This window comes from Vicugna pacos, chromosome 16 (genome assembly GCF_048564905.1).
Source record: "Vicugna pacos chromosome 16, VicPac4, whole genome shotgun sequence".
NCBI lineage: Eukaryota > Metazoa > Chordata > Mammalia > Artiodactyla > Camelidae > Vicugna > Vicugna pacos.
In genome coordinates, this window is record NC_133002.1 from 46,199,786 (window position 1) to 46,220,421 (window position 20,636).

Consider the following 20,636-nt stretch of genomic DNA (forward strand, 5'->3'; position numbering starts at 1 on the left):
GAGGTCTCACGATACTTGCCAGAGGTCCCACATCTGCTGCAGGAAGCAGCCCAGACTGAAGCCAGTTCCCTGCCTCCCAGTGCTCCGATATTGAGGCAGGTGGGTGATGCAGCCCTGCACGTGCTGTATCTCTTGTAGTTCTTGGGGCCTGAGGTTTACCCTTTGCAAGAAGCAATGGGATGGGGTGGGGTGGGGGGTTGAATTCTGTCTGTCTCGAGTGATCTTGGTACAACTTGATCTCTGGGGGCCCGTTTCTCATTTGTAAAATGGGAGCGTGTGTGTGGAAAAAGTCTGAGTTCTACTCCACATATAAAGACCTCTGTTTTCTCCTCTCTAAAATGGGGAGAGTCATCTCTTGGCTGATGGCTGTTCGTATAACTTCCGTGAACCTGTTCGTATAACTGAGGCTGAAAAGGACCTTAATAGGGGCCGGGTTCTCGCCTTAAGTGATAGTTTGTAAAAAGATTTAGCGTCATTTCAGAATTTAGTTGGTATGGGAGGGGAATGTAAAGTGCGCCTTCTCTCGGGCCCTTTGGACCGGCCGCACTTCACTGATCACAAGTTACACTCTCTCCCGCCCCTCATTTGCGGGCTTCCGAGCAGTGGCGAGCGGCAAAGCCTTTTCTCAGGGAAAGCGCATGGTTGGCCCCTTGGAGTCCATGTGCTAATCCGGCGTGCACCGGCTGGCTGGGAGACTCCGGGCCCCGGAGCGACCATTCTGGGCGTAAGGGGCGGGGAAATTAGTGACGTCAAAGCCACGGCCTACTCTTCTTAAAGGCGCAGACTCATACACCGTGTTAGTTTTTTTTTTGTTTTTTTTGTTTTGGACAAATTGTCATTGACCGCACTATAGTTTTAAAGGCGAGGCAGGTGGTGGGGGTCTCGGGAGCAGGACTGGCCCAGGAAAGAAATGCATCCCTCTGTGAAGAGGGATCAGAGACGTCATTGCAGGATTTAAGCCCACCTGTCGCTCGGAGAGGCAACCTGGTACAGGGGAAAAGGTACCTGCCTGGTTCGAATTTCGAGTTCTTAACTCCTACCTCAGTTTTGTCTTCTGGAAATTGGGGTTAATAATAAACTACTTCTAAAATGTTTTGAGACTTAGAAGAAATAGTTTCTGTAAGAGTAACCAACACATAAATGTCGGTCTCCTTCTCGCCTGCTCGATCCTCTCTCAGTGCAGACAAATCCAAGGCCCAGAGCGGTGCTGTAACTTGCCCAGGGTCACACGGAAGTGGGACGAAGCCCAGATTGAACCCAAGTCTCCCAGATCCCAGGCCGGTCTTTCCTCTCTGTCCAGCTTGCCTGGCTCCTGCCCAAACCCGCAGGGTGCCCGGCAGTTTCTCCAGTGGTTTGGGAGCTGCAGCCTCGGTGGACTGTCTGTTAAATGGGGTCGATCTTGTCGCCGTGAAGTTGTAAAACCTCAGCAAAGAGCCCGGTGGGTAAATGTTTGTCATCACAATCTGATAACCCCGCAGCTTTGAAAGAATTGATTCAAACTCCTACAGCTGCCCAAATGAGGAAGATGGGGAGAGTGCGTTACCCACGCTCTTCTGCAAAGTTCGCGGAAGCAGCGCTTGGCCAGGGTACTGGTGGGGTGGCATTGGTGACAATACGTCACCAAGTGCGGTGTTGCCGCCAGGTCACGCGCAGCGTGGAGACCTGCGACCTTGGCGCGCGGGCCAGGCGGGGCACCGGCGGCCGCGAGCTGGAGGGCGGGCGTAACTCTGGGCTTGTGGCCGGTCGGCCCGCAGAGGGCGGGGCCTCGCTATGCAGTGCGGGGGTGGGGCGGGCTCTCTGCTTTCCGAGTCGGCCCAGGTGCCCTGTGAGCGCGCGCGGACCCCGCACCGGCCGCGTAGCCGCCATGGGCCCGCCCGGCCCCGGGCACCGCGCCGCGCGAGCACCGGCCTAGAGCCAGGTGGGCGGGGCTGAGCCGGGGACCGGGAGTGGCTGTCTCTGGGGATCCCGGGGAGCCTGAGCCGGGGCTGAGCTAGGGGCCGGTTGTCGCGGGCCGACCTAGTTCCCACCGGGCGCTCCCCGAGCGTGGGGTCGGGACAGAGTGTCGCCGATGGGCGAGGAGCGATCTTCTCTCCCCATTCCTACTTCCTACTCTTTCAGCCGACCCAGGGACTGTATTTTGGGGTAGAGAAAGCAGAGAGATTGTCCTTCCCATCCAGGCCCGGGGCCTGGCTCTTCCGGCCTCGGGAGGACGGGTGCGGGGAAGGGCCGAGCGCACCCTCCAGCAGGCCCAAGAAAACGGACGAACCCTTCCCCGCTCTTAGATTTTTTAACTTTCCCTCACTGCCCGGCCCCATCTCTCCATGCTCGGGACTCGAGGCTCCCATGCGCACGCCTCGAGGCTGAGTGCTGGAGTCGGGGGCGTAGGAGGGCGGCTCAGACGTTTGATCTTTGGGTCCCCGGGGCCAAACCGGGCGCCTACACTGAAGAGGTGCACAGTAATCTCCTGTGGTGAGGGTGAGGAATGGCGTTGGGCCATCATTACCCACTAACCGATGGATAACTATCCCAGTTTCCTTCCTATTCCCAGAGTGACCTCTGGCAGGTCACCTCACCTTTGTGAGCATCGGTGTCCCAATGGCAAAGTGGAGCTGACAGTAATTGCTTCAAAAGGTGGTTGAGTGAAACTCGTACTCAACGAGTGAATGGGATGAGGGTGTGGGTGGTGTTCCCCCCTACTCACTGTGCCCCGCCTCATTTCTTCCCCTCGCCCTGGCCCTGACTCCTGTTTTGTGGGTTGAATTGCCAATTGAATGACCTTCTTTTTCAGAACTGAAGCTACAAGATGGCTGACCAGGACCCTGGGGGCATTAGCCCCCTCCAACAAATGGTGGCCTCAGGCACTGGGGCTGTGGTCACCTCCCTCTTCAGTAAGACCTGGGGAGGTGGGGTGAGGGCTGCCAGAGACTGGGGTAGGCCAGAGATTGGAGGTGACTTGGCCCCAGAGGAGGGGTCAGGGGTGGGGTCCTGAAAGGCACCTTCAGACTGCCCTCCTCCCCCAGTGACCCCTCTGGACGTGGTGAAGGTCCGCTTGCAGTCTCAGCGCCCCTCCGTAGCCCGTGGTAAGTGCCTGACCCTGGAACCAATAGAGGGTGGTGCCAGGGGTCTCCTAGAGATGGGGTTCCTGGGCAGGTGGGGGTCTTCCTAATGAGGTGCTGCTTTGTGTTTTTGTTTTTGTTTTTGTTTTTAACTTAAATGGAGGTACCGGGGATGGAACCCAGGAATCTGTGTGTGCTAAGCATGCACTCTGCTACAGAGCTATTACTCTCCCTCTGCCTTGTGTTTTAGAGCTAACGCCTCCCGCCAGACTCTGGAGCCTCTGCTACACCAAATGTGAGTGCCCCAAGCCATGGAGAACCTCAGAGTCAGGGGAGGGAGTGTCCTAGTCTCCCCAGGGTACGCTTCTAGACCATTTCAGCCAGTCCTCTGTCTTGCATAAGAATGTCCACCCAGGGACTCCAGCCTCTGCTGGAGCCCTTCCATCCTAATGCCCCCTTCCCTTCCCCAGTGCCCTCCTCTCTCCAATCCACAGGGAAGTGCCTCCTGTACTGCAGTGGTGTCCTAGAGCCCCTGTACCTGTGCCCAAATGGTGCCCGCTGTGCCACCTGGTTTCAGGACCCGACTCGCTTCACTGGCACCATGGTGAGGAGCAGCTGTGCCCTTAGCTGGGTCTGTAGACATTCCTAGAGATTCAGATTAGTGGGATAGCAGACCAGGAAGGAACAGGCAGTGTAAAGCATGTAGGGATGGCCAGTTCAGTTTGGGAAGGGCTACTCAGGAGGTGGGCCTCCATGAGAGTTTTGAAGGGTAAATAGGAGTCCATTTGGAGCTGAATAGGGAATTACACATGTGGAGGCCTGAGGGGCTACTGGGTAAAAGTGAGGGTTCCAAGCTAGGGCCCAGCTTGGACCAGCCCCCTCACAGGCCTTGTTCATGTTCATCCTTCCTCCTCCTCGGCTGGTGTCTGCTTGGCCAGGATGCCTTTGTGAAGATTGTGAGACATGAGGGCACCAGGACCCTGTGGAGTGGCCTCCCAGCCACCCTGTGAGGACCCTAGTTCTTTGTATTGCTTTTCCCTGGTTACCCCACTGATCCCTTGCTCCCCTGTTGGCTGGCTGGGTGGGGAAGGGGAAGCTTGGGAGGTTGGGGAATTCGGGGGAGTCTTGGCTAACCTGTTTACACCCCCAGGGTGATGACTGTACCAGCGACTGCCATCTACTTCACCGCCTATGACCAACTCAAGGCCTTCCTGTGTGGTCGAGCTCTGACCTCTGACGTCTATGCACCTATGGTGGCCGGTGCATTAGCCCGCCGTGAGCACAGTCCTAGGCCCTGATCTCCCTCTGAGCCCACCTATGCCAGAGCGCGGTCCTGTCTCCTAGTCCCAGTCTCTGCCAGCCTGGGGTGGGGGGATGTCCTAGGTCCCCAGACACTGGGCAGGCTGCCACTGGGACCTGTGAGCTGACCCCTCCCAACTGCTTCCCCCAGTGGGCACGGTGACTGTGATCAGTCCCCTGGAGCTGGTGCGGACAAAGCTGCAGGCTCGACATCTGTCGTACCGGGAGCTGGGCACCTGTTTCCGAGCTGCTGTGGCTCAGGGCGGCTGGCGCTCGCTGTGGCTGGGCTGGGGTCCCACTGCCCTTCGGGATGTGCCCTTCTCAGGTAAGCACCAGTAATCATGTAACTTCTTTGAACGTGGAATATTTCATCTGTGAAATGGACCCTGGCAGGCAGCACGTTCACCCAGGTTTTCACGAGATAATTCCTGCAGAGGGCCCGTTACGGAAACCGGCACGTAGCAGGCAGATCTCATAACTGGGAGGGAGTGTTTGTGATGTTGGCCCATGGAAGATGAGCAGTCTCGGGCCCACCCCATGGCCCTTCCCATCTCTAACAAGTGGACCCCTGTGCCCCCAAGCCCTGTACTGGTTCAATTATGAGCTGGTGAAGAGCTGGCTGAGTGGGCTCAGGCCAAAGGACCAGACCTCCGTGGGCATCAGCTTTGTGGCTGGCGGCATCTCAGGGATGGTGAGTTGACCGGGCTGGGAGTGAGACCAGTGGAGATGTCCCTGGGGGGGCCCTGAGGGGTTGTTGGAGACCCTCTGGAGAAGAGTTTTTACCTGCAGTCAGGAGTATGATCACCCCCGCCCCAGCTACGGCTGGCCGACCGTGGCTGGATGCAAGGGATGGGGGTCCTGGGAGTGGAGGCAAAGCCCTCTCCTCACCCCACCAGGTGGCGGCCACCCTAACTCTACCCTTCGATGTGGTGAAGACTCAACGCCAGGTTGCTCTGGGAGCCATGGAGGCAGTGAGAGGTGAGGGGCCCTGGCGGTGTGGGCCCCGGGCAAGCAGATCCGAGCAGGGGTCTTACTGGGCGGGGCCTCTATTTGTAGTGATGCCCCCGCACACTGACTCCACCTGGCTGCTGCTGCGGAGGATCCAGGCCGAGTCAGGCACCAGGGGACTCTTTGCAGGTGAGTGTCTGTGTTCATGCCCTGGCAGCAGGGTGGGGTTGGGGGACAGGACCACCCCCTGACCTCAGCCTCCTCCCCACTCCCCAGGCTTCCTCCCGAGGATCATCAAGGCTGCCCCCTCCTGTGCCATCATGATCAGCACCTATGAGTTCGGCAAAAGCTTCTTCCAGAGGCTCAACCAGGAACAGCCTCTGGGCCCCTGAAAGGAGAAGGAAACAAGGACCTCCTCTCTTCCGTGGATGGGGGTGGGGCAGGAGGAGACTGAGCCAAGTGCCTTTTCCTCAGCACTGCGGGGAGGGGCCTCCTTTCTCTTTCCTTTCAGCCCTGAGCCCTGGGGGGAGGGGGCTGCCCCTCTGGGCCCCACCCACCCTCCTCAGACCACTTTTTTCCTGCTGCTCCCCAGCCCCAAGAATCATCACTCCTTCCCCCCAAGTTCAAGACCAAATCTGCTAACTACTGCCCCCCCCCCAATTTACCTGTACGTTGCTGTAGCTGGGCCTTGCCCCCAGGAGCCACAAAACCCTGGGCCTGGCATAGTCTGCACCCACTCCTGTTAATTCCTTGAGTCTAAAGATGGTAAACTGTTCTCCAGTGCCTGTGACTGCGGGGAGATGTCTGGGGTGGGTGGGGAAAGCAGGACCTGGTGAGTGATTTGCACCAAAGAGGCCCGGAAGGGACCTTGAGGCCGGCTGTGGCTGCCCAGGTGACACCCATGTAGAGGACACAACTTAGAGTCAGGTTGGGGTTGGGACCAGGAGTTGAGGGAGGTGAGACCTCTCTCTCCCTGAGGGCACACTTGAACTGGCAACCCAGGAGGGAGGGTGGCTGCACTGCCAGGCTTTGGCCTGATGGAAGGATCTGGACCTTTAGGTAAACCTGAATTGCTCGGGAGGATGGAAGGGAAATGGGGTCCTGCCAGGGATCGCCTTCCCCATCCTGCCTCCCAGGACCTTCAGTCTTCTCTGCCTGGGGTAAACGAGTTACTGAAAGGTAGCAGGTTTATGGGGTCCTTGCATGTTTTGGTTCTGCCCTAGGCTGACCTGTTATTTAAGACACTTCATTCAAAAGCCACCTAATTCTGAGTTACTCTGACAGGTCTGACAAGGGGTGCACACTGATTGTATCTGGTCCAGCATCATTTTTGTTGTGGGCCCAGCACTGGCCTCACCACATTCCGCCGACCTCAGGACAGAGCCCTGTCCCAGCCCCCCACAGACAAGGCTGCCCTCAGTCCTCTGGTTTTTATTTGCCTGATCCCCTTGAAGCCCCCTTCCTGGGAGCTGAGGAGGGAGGGACTCCAGGGGGTACACAGGGACAGACAGGAGAGGCATGGGAGGTGAGGATGCCGAGGCTGGGCCACCAGGTCCTGAGGAGGGTGGGGGACATGAGCAGGGGAGAGTCCGGTAGGGAGCTAGCCAGACATCAGGGTTGCCAGAAGAAGCTTCCTCAAGGGCTCCCTGTGGCCTCAGTGCCCCTGCCTCCTGTCCTCCAGCCTCCCTCTACAGCTCCTGCCTCCTCGGGCAGGAAGCTAAACTGGGCTAGAAGCAAAGGGTGTCTTTCCCGCAAGACCCCTGGCTGAGTGGGCAGCACTCTCTGGGAGGCTGGCCTGGGTTGGGGGCCTCTGTGTCTGTGCCCCTGGCAGGTGGGGCTGGCACTGCCCACGCCGCTCCTCAGCTGGGGCTCAGTGCCGGGCTGCCCTCAGGACTGTCGCTCACCAGGCACTCGTTGGATTTGAAGCTCGCCAGGGACTTGCAGCTGGGGATGGAAGCCAGGGAGCCGCAGAGGCCCAGCATGGAGGGCGTGGGGTCCTTCCCTGGGGAGAGAGGGCAGGTGAGGCTGGGCTAACCAGTCTGCGTGTGGTGGGGTGTGCACAGGTGCAGGCAGTGAAAGAACAGCCAGCCCCCAGGTCACCCGCCAGGAGCCCTTCCTCATTTCTGGAGCGTTTGCCTTTTTCAATTAAACCTTAATAAGCACTATGCCATGCATGGTGCTGGGGACACTGTATTGTAATCGTCAGTTTATGTCTCTGTCTCCCCCTGAGGTTCATCCTCTCTCTTTGTCCATTTATTAAACACACGGTGAGCACTTGTTCCGTTCCAAGCACGGGGGATACAGAGAACGGACGAGACACGGTCCCTGCCCTCACGGAGCTCACAGTCTGGCGGGGAGACAGACAAACAGACAATCACAAACACAGTGTGGCGGGGTTCCACGTCCATAGCCTGCCTTGTCTCAAAGAAGATCTAGGGTCATCCAGTGCAGTTGGTTTTTAGAAAGAAAAGACAGGAAGTCCAGGCACCGGGAAAACTAGGGTGGGAAACCAAGGTGAAGCCAGGGGGAGGGCAACACAAAATGCATGCGTTGAAGTCCTGGACATTCGCTTGAAGAGAGCCACTAATTTGGCTCTGAGCTTCCTGGCAGCCAAAGAAAAGGGGGAAACAATGGTCAGGTGACAGGTTCACAGAGTGCAGGAGATAAGAGCAAATTAGTTAGGCGAAGAACTCCCGAGAACTTGTGAGCCCCTTGAGGATGTCACAATACCAAAAAGCCATTGAGCCCTCACTGTAGGCCAACACTGGTGATTATTTTAATCAACACCCCCATTTTACAGATGAGAAGGGCTCAGCAAGTTGAAGTCATTGACCAAGCTCGCACAACCAGAGGAGGCGTGGCTGGGATTTGCATCAGGATCTGCCTGACACCCACCAGACCAAGCTCCTAATTGCTGTGCTAAGCTCTATGGAAGGGCTGAATGGATGAGGGAAGTGGCCAGGGCCTGACTACAAGCCCCAAGGCCTGGCCTCAGCCCTTTCTGGACAGGTGCTACGTGCTGGATGGGGGGGCTCACCGAGGGGGCCCCAGGGCTCCTCGTCCCGCTTGCCCTCTCCCAGTCGCTGGGAGTCCGAGCTCAGACTGGCTTCAGCTGACAGCGGCTCCGTACTCATGAAACTGTGTCTGTGGCAAAGCAGAGAGCTGGTGTGCAGGCAGAGGCCTGCAGGCCCGAGTCCCTCTTTCCCAGAAGGGACTGGCAGTCAGGCCCAAGCCAAGCATGGCTGAGGCTTACCTCCGGTAGAGCTTGGGGTTGTTGGCACCCTCGGCCCCATTCAGTGTTCCCAGTGACGGCCATTGGTTGACCAGGCGTGTGGTGAGGTCCTTGGAACCCTGGGCCAGGGGGCCGTGGTCACCGGGGATCAGACCTGTCCTGGGATGGGGAGGTGGGGGTCAGGCCTGGCTGGGAGGGGGAGCAGAAGTGGGGAAGAGGGGCTCAGCAACAGGTGGAGGGAGGGGGGAGGATTGAAACCTGGGTAGCAGTATGAATGTTGAGGACCAGTGGGGCAGATCCTGGAGTCAGTGGAGGGTACTGGAGGTCAGAGGTGACAAGAATTAGTGCACTCAGGCTGGGGATTGGGGGGGATATGGGATGTTGTGGGAGTCAGGGTGAGAGGCGGGTGGGTGGAGAGTAGGGTGGCAATCGTGAAAAGTAATGGGGTGTCTTGGGGGATCATGCTGGTAGGTCATAAGAGTGATGAAAAGGTTTAGGGGGAACTGTTAGAGGAATGGGTAGGAATGAGGTCAGGGGTCACGGTGAGTGAGAATGGTCAGTGGGCCTACATTGCTGATCAGAGGGGTGTTGAACAGAAATAATGCAATCATGCTGAAGGTCGTTGAGTAACATTAGAGGTCCTTTTGAGTAATGTTGCGGTCCTTGGTAGTGTTGGAGTCTCAGGAGTAATATTCAATGGCCATTCTAGCTGATGCCGGGTAATTGAAGGTCAAATGCGGAGCCAGTTTGGGGGTCTTATGCTGAGGATAATGTTAGGTCACTGGGGGGATCTCAGGTGGAGGTGACGGGTTAAGTGGTTTGATGCTGGCGGTTGGTATCGGATAAGGTGATGTTAGAGTCAATGGAGACGATGATGGGGGTTCTTTGGGGTGATGTGGTCGGGGTGGCTGGGGCCGGGGCTCAGGGTGGCGGCTGCGCTCACAGCTGCTCCTGCAGCTCCAGGATCACGCCTTCCAGCTCCCGCTTCTCGCGCTGATTCTGCGCCGCTGCCTCCTCCAGCTGCAGCTGCAGCCGCCGGTTCTCCGCCTCCAGGTCCTTCAGCTGCGACTCGCGCAGACGCACCAGCTCCTCCAGGTAGCCCTGTGGGGCGCCGGCTCAGCCCAGGCGGCGGGACGAGGGGGTCCCAGCGACCGCCCCGCCCCGCCCCGCCCTCCGCCGGGCTCCAGCCATCCCCGCCGCGCACCGCACACCTTCTGCGCGTAGACGATGCGGAACTTCTGTTCCATCTTGTGCCATTTGCTGTACCAGCTGTCCTCGTCGGTAACGAGCGGCAGGTACGGGTGCTCGGGCGAGTTGTCCTCGCTCGTGCTGCTCTCGGCGCTGTGCCGCTCCTCCTCGTCCGTCAGGTAGTCGTAGCTTGAGGGAAGGAGCAGTGGGCACCTGTCGGCGCTGCTCGCCCGCGCGGCCCATGCCAACACCAGCCCTCTTGGGCAGGGAGACCAGGATGCCGCTCGGCCCGCTCGCCTCCCTCCATCCCCGCCCCTTAGGGCGGTCGTCTGTCCGCAACCACCGCAACAATCGGCTGCTCACCTCTGGGTGAACTTCAGGTAGGGCGTATAATCGATGACTACGGGAGTCTTCCCGTCCAGCACTTCGCCCTTTAGGCAGAAGCTGGGGGCAGAGCAACCACAGGTTGGGGGCGGGTATGAGGGGATAAGAGTGTGAACTTTCACAGAGAAACAGCAACCGTCACCCAGATCTCACCTGAAGTCAATGGCGCTCAGTCCGATCAGCATCCCAGTGAGGACCGTGGCTTCCTCCCGCAGCATAATGGCTCCTGAGTCATAGAAACGTCTGTGGAGAGGGGGGAAGGGACTCGTTTCGCTTCCCCAAGGGAGCACCGTCCCTCAGGGCTTCTCTTGTTGGCTTACAAACCTTCCCTAGAGGAAGGTGCCTCTTGCTCAGCCCCCAGCTGTGGCTCTTGTCCCCACCCCAGACTGGGGCTCACTGGGGATAGCACCTGCATCTCCCACCTATTAGAACATGGGTCCCCTGAGAACAGACCTCCACCCTCTGAACTACCCCTTTCCCACCAAGTAGTGGGTCACCAAGATTCTGAAAATCAGAAAACAATGTCCTAATCATTAGCACTTCGCATATAGTAGATTCTCAAAAATATGTCTATGTGAACTCTGAAATGTGAGGACAGAGTGGAGAGAGATGCAGTGAAAACATGCACTTGGGTGTGGCCACTTGAAGGGAAGGGACAGGCACATTCCCCCCCCCGCCCCCCGTACTCAGACAATTTCAAACACACCTTCCCCACTGGCACATCTTGCCTGTGACCCTGTCTTCCAGACCCAACCTCTTTGCAAAGCCCCAATGCAGGGACTGAAACTCTGCACCATAGGACTCTGTAGTCCATGGGTAGCAGGTACACACTGCTGCTGTTGTTTGGGGAACAGGTAGGGCTGTGTGTTGTAGGTCATGGAACAAGGCCAACAGGAAAAATGACCCACTGAGGCTTGTCCAGAGGTGTGTGTCTTAGGGTTCAACTGTGCATGAGACTGGCGCTGGGGAGTCATGGGGGATAATGAATTTGACTTGGAAGAGGCGGTGGTGGTGCTAAAGTTATGTTCTGGGACTGCAGGCCCGGCTGCCCCCTGGACAGTCTAGGGGAGGGAAACTAGCAGAGCATGCTGGGAGTTGTAGTCCAGGTTCTGAAGTTTGCAGCAAGAACTTAAGGATCAAGTGTGTTTAGGCAGTGAACGTGCACACTGGGATTTGAGGTCTTTGCTAACTGAGGGGGTCTGACCTGGTGGTCCGGGTGTCCCGCAGGGCTGTGGTGATGTATTCCGACATGCGTTTCTCCATCAGAGCCACCCGAATCCATGCCCGGCCCTGGAAAGCACACTCCCCTTTACTTGCTGCCCCAGAGGGACCCATGTGTGCGCCACTGGGTCTGGACCTCCTGTGGCCCTTCTCCCCAGTGTCCATGGGCAGGGGCGAGGACCAAGGAGCAGGCAGTCCCCCTGTATCCAGAGCAGGGGGCAGCTGCCCTGGCCCTGCCCGCTGCAGGCCTCTCACCTTGGCTCGGGCTGTGCTGATGTTCTCCATGTTCTCGATGCTGCTCACGCAGTTGTTGGGCACTTTGCTGCAGGCCAGCCGGATATAGTCCCAGAAGCCCCGCTGCCCGTCTGAGCTGAACCAACTCACAGGACCTGCTGGGGCACAGGCTGAGCCAGGGCAGGGAAGGGGCTCAGCAAAACCAGGGAGTTTGGAGAGGGCCCATGTAATGGGGCACACACATGCATAAGTATAAGTGGCCATGCACACACATGCATGTACACGTGAGGCATGCTGGCACGAAACTGCATACCCATTGATGGGGCTTGTGGGCAATGATAGAGTTCAGAAAGCCAAGGAGTAGATCAGAGAAGGGTGGCTGGAAGCTAAATGCTAGGAGTTGGGAGGGCTGAGCAATTGGAAACAGGAACCTGGGCCCACCTTTGAAACGGTGGCTGAGGATCTGCTCTAAGATGGCCGCAAAATTCACAAACTCCTCAGATGAGTCATCAATGGGCTCCGCCGTGTACTTCTCCAGCAGCGTTTTCACAGAGAACCTGGGTGAGGGGCAGGGAGAAGGGGCAGTCGGATGTCAGGCGAGAAGACAGAGCAATGGTGGTAAAGAAAGGGCTTCAGGCAGAGAGGGAGCGAGGGGCTGAGGAGACGTTGTGGAGAACACGGGATGTGCTGGGGAGGAAGAGGGGAAGAGGACGGGGTGAGGAGAGAAAATAGTGACCATAGACGGACTGTGACATGGGAGTAATAGGTTAACAGATGGGAGATGGATTGACAAAGTGGGTGACAGGAGAGGTGACAGGCAGAAAAAGGAAGCTTCAGGAACAAGGTATGAGATGGGATGAAACAACAGGTAGAAAGATGAGGTACCTAGAGCCTGGGGGCTGGCCCTGAGCCCCTTGCTCCCTGCCCACCCTTCGGAGTTGCATTGTCTATGTGTCAGAAGTGTCAATCAGCCAGGAGTTAGGAGCTGTTTTGTGCCCCTGCCCCCAGCTGTCTTCTGCTAATGCTGGAACAACGTCCAGTCCCTTCTGGGGTTGGGGTGGGGGCTCACCTGTGCCAGGGCATGTGAGTTGGCACCAAGCACATGGAGCGTGGGCTTGCCTGGGCAGCCAGGTGGGCTCCCAGCACACGGATGCCCCCCATCCCCCTTTTCCTTCCTAGTTTGGCCACCCACACACCAGCTGCCCAGAACCAGGCGGTGCAGAGCTGGGCCGGGGGAGGTGCAGGGGGTGGGTCTGACACACACACTGGGTGGGAGGGGGCATTGGCAGCAGATCTCAGAAGGGGGCTTTGGGGCCCAGATACCTGGCTTCTTAGAGAGGGAAGCCAAAGGAAGCCAGTCAGGCTGAGGGACTGGAGCCCAGCAGCCCCTGTCCCTCTCTCCTATCTTGCTAGGAGCCTCGACTCCCTCTGCAGTTCCTACCCTGCAATCTCCACTTGCCATCGCTGCAGTGGGGTGGGGCAGGGATGAGGACGTTGCTCCCAACAACCTATTATTGCTCCATTGCAGGTGGCACAGCAGGGGTGAAGTATCCAGGGAAATGGGGGCTGCTTGGAACTGTCCTTTTTCCCTTAAGCTCATCAAGCCCTGTAACATAGCAAGCACTGTACTCTGCATGTGTTACCTCGTCCATCCTTATGGAAGCCTGGGAGGTAGTCCTCTTATCATTGTCATCCCCATTTTACAGATAAGGTAACTGAGCATCCAAGAGCTTGACTGGTCTGTTCAGTCACACAGCTTGTGAGGAGTCAAACAGGTCTGTCCAATTCCAAGCCCTTGTTCTTTCTGCTACATCTGTGGCCTTCTGGTGGCTGTCAGGATTACCCAGGTCCCAGAACAGCCCCTGCATCCTCTGCCCTCTGTCCTCTACTCTGTAGGCTCCAGCCCTCAAGCACTGGCCTCTGAGGCTCCTGGGCCAATGGCGTCAACTGAGCCCAGGGACCTCCCTTCCCTTCCCTTCCCTTTGGGCTTAGAGTTGGTCTGGCCTGAAATCAGAGCCAGGTCAGTGCTGGGTTTGCACTTGGGGGAGGCAGCCAGGCAGACTCAAATCCTGTGTCGTTGTGGTACCTGTGTGTGGCCTTGGCCAAGTTATTTAATCTCTCCAAGGCCCATTTTCCCAGCTGCAAACAGGAATAATAGTACCTGGAAATTTTGGTTCAGATCCCAAGAAAGACCGGGAGAAGGTACGTGTACAGGCCATGGGGCAGGTGTGGTGAGGAGCTCGGCCATTAATGGGATGATCAGAAGGAGTCTGTGTTTCGGGCATTATTTGGGCTTCATTATGAAGAAAACCCGTCCCTGTGGTTTCTTCTGGTCATCTGGGTCAGACCTCAGTGGGGGCCTGGGGCTGGTTTCAGCGTGGCAGCCATTTGCCATCTGTCCTTGGGTGCTGCAGAGCTGGTCATCGCCCCCGGGAGCCCCATGGTGTGTTCCCTGGTAGGAGGTGCAGTGACTGCTGCAGGTTACCATGGAGACAGGGCAGCCAGGGCCCAGGGGAGCCCTCGGCCTGCTAAAGGGAACTGTTCTGGGAGCTGGAGGTGAACCACATGACAGTGATGAGACGGCAGGGGCCTGAGGGGTTTCTGAGCCTTTGTCATACTCCCGATCCGCGCCCATCCCAAATTCTATCCCCCACACCCCAGCTCTCAGTCCACTTCCAGTCCATCAGAACCTCTGCTTCTCCAGCCCAGGCTGAGGGGAGTTCCCCCTTCCCCACACACTCAAGAGGCCCAGCTGTCCAGAGAGGCAAGAGAAAGAAGAGGAACCTAGGTCAAGAGAGAGGAGAGGGACACGAAGGATGTCATCAGGATGGGGCTATCTTTGTGTGCCAGGCACTGGGCTAGGGCCCTACATGGATTATGCCATTACTATTCCTTGGTGTGGCTGTTACATCTACAGTGGGGATGATGAGGCACCCAAGGCCCAGAGTGGTTAGGAGACTTCCCCAAGATTGCACAGCCAATAACTGAGGAAGTCAGAGTTTGAACCTAGGACCATCTTTGTTTCATACCACACTAGCAGGTTTGGGGGTGTGAAGGTGGAGGCAGTTACACTGGGCCATTGCTTCACTCACTCATTCTATAACATTCCAGGCATTTTTATAGAGGTCTGATGGACACAGCACTGTGCTAGGCACTAGGGATATAATGATGTGAGACAGACGCAGTATGGTTGCATGTGTGCCCAGGAACCTGGAAGGAGAGGTAGGGAACAGGAGCCAGGGCATCAGGTGGGCACTGATTCCCGGGGGAAGGAGAAGGGCCAAGGCCAGTGTGCAGGCAGGTGGGGCTGACAAGGGAAGACAGCTGAGTCCTGCACTGGGAGCAGGGTGTGGGAGGAGGGGAGGTTGCAGGTGGAGAAGGCAGCTGGCACTGGGGCTCCTAGGCTGAGAGATGAGTGCAGGTGGGGGCTGAGGGACGGGGCTGAGCAACTGGGCCATTCCTGGCTTCAAGGCAGGGCAGGGAAGGTGAGTCACTGCAGGGCTGGGAAGTGGGAATTTTCATTTCCTGGACCCCAAAAAAGTAGGCAAACCTTCCTAACACTGCGACAGCCCCACCCTCGGACCAATGGCTCTGCCCTCCCAATCTCCTCCCCTTGAGCCCAGGAGACTCAGCTTCTGCGGTCAGGCCCTCAGTCCTCTCCTTGGCAGGAACAGGGCTCCTCACCCTTCACTGGACAGATTCAGGGACTTTTCCCACACGCTCAGTTGACCCTGCCATAGGTTGCCACTGCCCAGAGATGTAGGAGGGCACCATCCCTGCTCCAGGATTTGAGCATCAGAAAATCTCCCAGGAAAGCCCCACCCCAGAGAGGCCAGGCTGACAGAGGTGGAAGTGAGGGTTTGCTTGGAGGGCGTTCATCCCCCTATCCCATCAGTTCTCTGTCCACCCATCTCCCGCCCCCAGCAATAGAGACAGCCTTCCCTCCCCCTCCCCCTCACACACAATGTCACTTCCTGGTTCTCACAGGAAACTGCAGTGCCAATTAAACACCCCTCACCCCCCAGGCCCCAGGCTGGGGGTAGGCCTGGCTTGGCCTAGAAAGGTAGGGACTAGTCCTCCAAACCCCCTCTAGGCCTGAGCCTGAGGATAGTGGACTTGCTCCTCTTAACCCTGTTCTTCCTCCCTTTTCTCTGCGGCTGCGCTGCATCCTCCCGCGGGCGCGCTCAGTCCAGGTTTCCGCAGCCCGCTCCGACGCCTCTCCCTGACCACCCCACCCCCGCCCGCCAGCGGCGCCCACCTGCACACGGTGATCAGGTTCCTACGTTCCACGGCCACATTGCGGGAAGACGCTTTCTTGGAGGACAACCCCAGAGCCATGGTGGTCTGGACAAAGCTCGCTTCCATCCAGATATGTGGCCACTGCCGCCGCCACCAGCTGCCCCCCACCCCACCCGGCGCCCTGGCCCACTCCGCCGGATCACGGCTGGGTCCTTTGCCCGCCGGGGCCCCTCGACCCCTCCACGGCCATCCTCCTGCCGCTGCGCCTTTTGTCCGGCCCCCTGGCTCCCTCCCCCGGCGGCGATTCCGGAGCAAAACAAGGCCGGGGAGGGAGCTCTCCGAGGTGCTGAGCCGGGGCCCGTCACCCCCCCTCCCCTAGCCGACCGCCCCCCTCGGCCGTTGACGTCAGGGCCCTCGGGCCACGCCCCCCGGCAGGCCGGGGACCAATCCACAGAGGGCGCAGAATTGGGAGGGGGGAGGGTAGAGGGCCGGGGCCTCTGGGAGGGCGGACGGGGTCTCCCGAAGAGGCAGCGATTGGAAGGAAGAAAGGGGGTTTGTAGCCTGTCCTCTACTTCCACATTCAGAGCCCGGGACCCCACACCTTGCGTCTCTTGAGCCCTGACGCCTCTTCTCCCTTGTTTCTGACCTATGATCGAGGGTGTTGATCTTGGGTTTCTCTCCCTGATTTCTCCTCACCTCTGGTACCCTCTTCCCAGCCCCAACGCCCCTATGCATTCAGTATGGCATTCCCAGAGAGGTCAGGCCAAATCTGCGTCCGGGGAGCGCAGGTGGCCCCAAGCTGCCGACCCAGGAGACCAAGGAGCAGTCAGACTGCAGATCTGTCTGTCTGCGCCTGGACTTGACTTGTCTGCACCAGTGGAGTCCACTGCTCCTAGGGTGGGGGATGGGAATCCAGAATAAGCCGTAGGAGCCCGGGGTCTGGAACCACTCAGGACAATGAAAGGAGAGTAGACTGGCAGCTCACGGCCTGGGCTCTGTGGAGGTTCCCAGCAGTAGAGCTGGTGTGTACAGTGGTATCAAGGCAACTGGAGGGGATGGAGCCAAGTTACTGCTTCTTCTCAGATCCTACCTCTTCATACTACCCCTGAGGCAGCTGGCTTCAGGGTTAACCCCTTGGCTGCCAGAATTGCTGCATGATGCTATCAACCCTCTCTGAAAGGCCAGGAATGTTCCTGCAAAGCTGACTACATCTTTTAGGGAAAGGTAGGAAAATGCAGGCACAGTCGGCTTCCCTGCCACCCCTTGCCTCCCAGTTGCTCTCTTACATCCCTGCTCCCACCTGCTCCATTCCTCTATTCAGCCTGTTCTCTTTCACCCACTGAAATCCCCAGTTCCCACAGAAAGCCTTTCTGTGTTGATTACAAGGACTCCAAACAGTTTTTCCATCTGGTCTCAGGTATGTCCATCCCAGGGCTCAGCTGGTATGCATTCACCAACTCTGCCTACCCACTGGATTTACTCTTCTCCTCTAGTGGATGGTCACTGTGTCTACATTGATTCATATGTGCACCCACATCTGGATATGACCAGCAGGCAGGGGCCCTGTGTTAGCACAGAGAGGAGGAGATGAAAAACCTGTAGACAGATTCCTTTGGGGCTGGGGAGAAGGCCCTGACACCCAGCACAGATCTCATGCTTACTCAGCCTCTGCCTCAATTCTTGGCTTCTGGGGCCTCAAACTCACTCTTTCAGTTCCTCCTCTCTCTTACCCCTCTTGCCTCACCTCTGTAAGTCCTTCTTATCATCCTCCCGCCTGGCCTCCAGACCCATAGCCAGGGCAATCATGGTGTTCTTTTGTTTTTCAGTTACAAGATATATCAGAAGCACAAAAGAGCACCTAAAACACATATGTGCAGTTTAGAGAATATTTAAAAGCAAAAACCTGTGTCATAACCTCAAAGATCAAGAAACAGTACATCATCAACACTCCAAGAGCTCCAGTATGCTTTATCCAGATCTCATCTTCATCCATCCTCACAAGAGATAACCACTATCCAGGGTTTTGCCATAATCATTTCCTTGCTTTTCTTTCTAGTTTTTTCACCTATGCATCCATCAATAAAAAAATATAGTTTAATGTTGCCAGTGTTTGAACTTTGTAGAAAGGAGTCTTCTTGTATGAATTCAGTTGTGATTTGCTTCCTTCAATATTATGTTAGATTCATTTCCCAGTATACTATTCCAGTGTATGTCTGTACCACAATTTATCTATTCTACTTTATTGGGGGGGGTAACTAGATTTATTTATTTATTTAATGGAGGTACTGGGGATTCAACTCAGGACCTTGTGTATACTAAGCACTCCTCTACCACTGAGCTATACCCTCCCCTCTCTATTATACTATTCAGAATAACTTTTGTGCACCAGATCGGACCTAGACAGATAAATAAAAAACAATTACGTATTTCAAATGAAGGAGATTTGGTTACACAGGAGTTGGGAGACTAAAAGAACAGAAAAAGAAAAAACACTGAGATAATGTGGAAGTAGTGGAACTAGTCACTAAAGAAAGCAGAAAGGGCTGAGGGAACTCAGGGTAGAGTGTAGAAACCAGAAGACCTCTATGGCAGCACTTAGGGAACTCTCATCTGCAGCCTGTGTAGAGCATACTGTGCTGAAAATCAATCACATGACTGTGAGAGTAGCAGGATTCTATAGTCAAAGCTCCAGCAAGTCAGGGCCCTGATAGGGAAGGATTAGGCCACTGAGACTTGGTATGGATCTGGGGACGTCTGTTCTGGAACCCCCAGATAATCGTCCTGAACCTTTTGGGCCAGCAGAAATAGCCTCTCCCCTTTGGTGGAAGAGAATGAGCTCTCCTTGCCTGGATAACATGCAAAGTCCTCACCTGAGGCAAATGCCTCACAAGGTGATGCTCTCTTCAAGGTCTGACATCCTAAACAACAAGATCCTACTGTAAAGCACAGGGAACTATATTCAATAGCTTGTGATGACATATAATGACAAAGAATAGGAAAAAGATATATATATTCACAACCAAATCACTATGCTGTACACAAAAAACTAACACAACATTGTAAATCAACTATACTTCAATTTTTTTAAATTTAATTTTAAATACTGAAAAAGAAAAAAAACCTGACCCTGACCTCCTTGGTGATTCTAAACCAATAACCATAGTCAAGTCTCATCATGGATCAAGTGGGGAAGTACTATCCTGCCTATGGGAAGGAAGAGACTATTCGCCAAAAATGCCACAGAATCTGGCTAACATGTAGTACCAGAAATTTGGAGAACATGCGTGAGTACAGATCTTGAGATGCCAGACTGTGGTGACAGGATGGAATATAAGGCTGGAATGGAGAGTTTATTGATCTGGAATACGTTACAATGACTAAGGATTTGGCATTTTAAAGGCTTAGCAAGAACATCTGAAGCCAGTTGCAGTATGCTACTGGGGTAGATCTTTGATGTTTAGGGAAAACTATGTATTATAGCAAGTGAAGTGGAGATGCTAGAATTTCCTTGGCAGAGTGGTGGGGAAGGGTCAAAAGCCTCAGAAAGGTGGGCTCTAAAGAATGAAATTATTATCATATAAGACCAAAGAACCTTCCAGCTTAATGTGTTCCTCATGAGGACCTGGAGACACTCTCTTAAATAAAGCAGGAAGAAACGTGCTAGTTGTTGGAAAGGCACTGGTTCATCTGCAGCTCACTAGGGGCTGTTTGCCCACTAAAGTTGATGGTAGTGGACTGGGCTTCCTAAAGTCAATGAGTATGACAGGAACCCAGAACAGAGGCCAGATGATGGCGCTTAGTCATCAGAATCAAGGTAAGCATAATTACCACAATGGGCAGAAAGACCAAAATGGCAAGCTGGGTTCTTCTGTGATGGCCAGTGGTCTTCCTAGGTAGTTGGACAGTCAATGAGAGTATTTCTTGACTTATATAGCTAAAAACAAGCAACAATGTGTGAGCAGAAGTGTGATGTCAGCCACTGCAAAGGAAAATCATGATCCCTCACCCAGTTTCCAGACCCAAACCATTTTTCAGCTACAGAGCCCATTGAAGCAAAGGCCAGTGGCCTTCAGGAAGAATCTTGCAATGTCAAGTAATTATCTCACTCGTTCTCCAAAGGTATCTACATCCATTTCTCAGAGTAACTGTACACTAGGGAAAGAGAATACTCAGATCTTTCAAGGCTTTTGGGTACAGGGTCTAAACTGACAGATCTAGGGATCAAAATGCCATCATGAACATGTATGAGAGTGGGACATACAGAGGCCAAATGATAAAAGGAGACCTGGCTAAGCGCATCCCCCAGTGGGTCCAGCAGTTCCACAGACTCACCTGGTGGTTATTTCCCTGGTCCCTAAATACATAACTGGAATAGATGGACTTGGCAGATACCAGAACTCTCATATTGGCTTCCTGAAATAAGAGCCATCAGAGTAGGAAATACCAAATGGGAACTCTCCCCAACCCCTGCCAAGATATTAAATCAGAAGCAATACCTTACTCCAGGTGGAATGACAGTGATTATAGTCACCCACAAAGGATGCAGGAGTGATGGTCCCTGTTATACCTCCATTTAACTCATCAATCTGGCCCTTGCAAAAACCAGATGATTCATTGCTGATGGTCGTGAACATAACCAGGTGGTAGCCCCAATTTAGCTGCTGTGCCAGATGATGTGAGAGCTTTCCTAGAGCAGATCAACGTAGCCCCCAATACTTAGTATGTGACTATTAATTTGGTGAAGGAAACAGGATTAGAACTTTAAAAAAGTACCCTTCTTTGGCCTCTCTCCCTGACTTTGAATATTGTTATACATTTTATTTTAGTTGGCATTT

General features: G+C 55.4%; 2 protein-coding genes across 10 annotated transcripts; one reads left to right on the forward strand and one right to left on the reverse strand.

The window, feature by feature from the left end:
* The first annotated feature begins 1,291 nt into the window (after positions 1 to 1,291).
* On the forward strand, positions 1,292 to 6,086 carry SLC25A39 (solute carrier family 25 member 39). 8 transcript variants are annotated; one of them, XM_072939214.1, is made up of 13 exons: positions 1,771 to 1,918; positions 2,549 to 2,631; positions 2,789 to 2,888; positions 3,021 to 3,080; positions 3,307 to 3,351; positions 3,527 to 3,660; positions 3,995 to 4,062; positions 4,207 to 4,331; positions 4,507 to 4,680; positions 4,937 to 5,046; positions 5,252 to 5,333; positions 5,412 to 5,492; positions 5,580 to 6,086. In XM_072939214.1, exons 3-13 carry the CDS (start codon positions 2,804 to 2,806, stop codon positions 5,693 to 5,695), a joined length of 1,080 nt encoding a protein of 359 aa, XP_072795315.1. In that variant the 5' UTR covers positions 1,771 to 1,918; positions 2,549 to 2,631; positions 2,789 to 2,803; the 3' UTR covers positions 5,696 to 6,086. The 8 variants fall into 8 exon arrangements, with proteins under 8 accessions (XP_072795320.1, XP_015105997.2, XP_072795314.1 ...); XM_072939215.1 differs by having other exon boundaries at positions 1,782 to 1,918; positions 2,531 to 2,631; XM_015250511.3 differs by lacking the exons at positions 1,771 to 1,918; positions 2,549 to 2,631 and adding an exon at positions 1,293 to 1,438.
* A 633-nt stretch (positions 6,087 to 6,719) lies between these two features.
* RUNDC3A (RUN domain containing 3A) lies at positions 6,720 to 16,159 on the reverse strand. 2 transcript variants are annotated; one of them, XM_072939212.1, is made up of 11 exons: positions 15,821 to 15,975; positions 12,004 to 12,119; positions 11,584 to 11,717; positions 11,312 to 11,397; positions 10,261 to 10,350; positions 10,087 to 10,167; positions 9,747 to 9,912; positions 9,479 to 9,636; positions 8,557 to 8,694; positions 8,341 to 8,447; positions 6,720 to 7,305 (listed from the first exon to the last, which is right to left on the reverse strand). In XM_072939212.1, the coding sequence occupies exons 1-11, from the start codon at positions 15,925 to 15,927 to the stop codon at positions 7,163 to 7,165; spliced, it is 1,326 nt and encodes a 441-aa protein (XP_072795313.1). In that variant the 5' UTR covers positions 15,928 to 15,975; the 3' UTR covers positions 6,720 to 7,162. The 2 variants fall into 2 exon arrangements, with proteins under 2 accessions (XP_072795313.1, XP_072795312.1); XM_072939211.1 differs by lacking the exon at positions 6,720 to 7,305 and adding an exon at positions 7,535 to 7,906 and having other exon boundaries at positions 15,821 to 16,159.
* Positions 16,160 to 20,636: the final 4,477 nt, after the last annotated feature.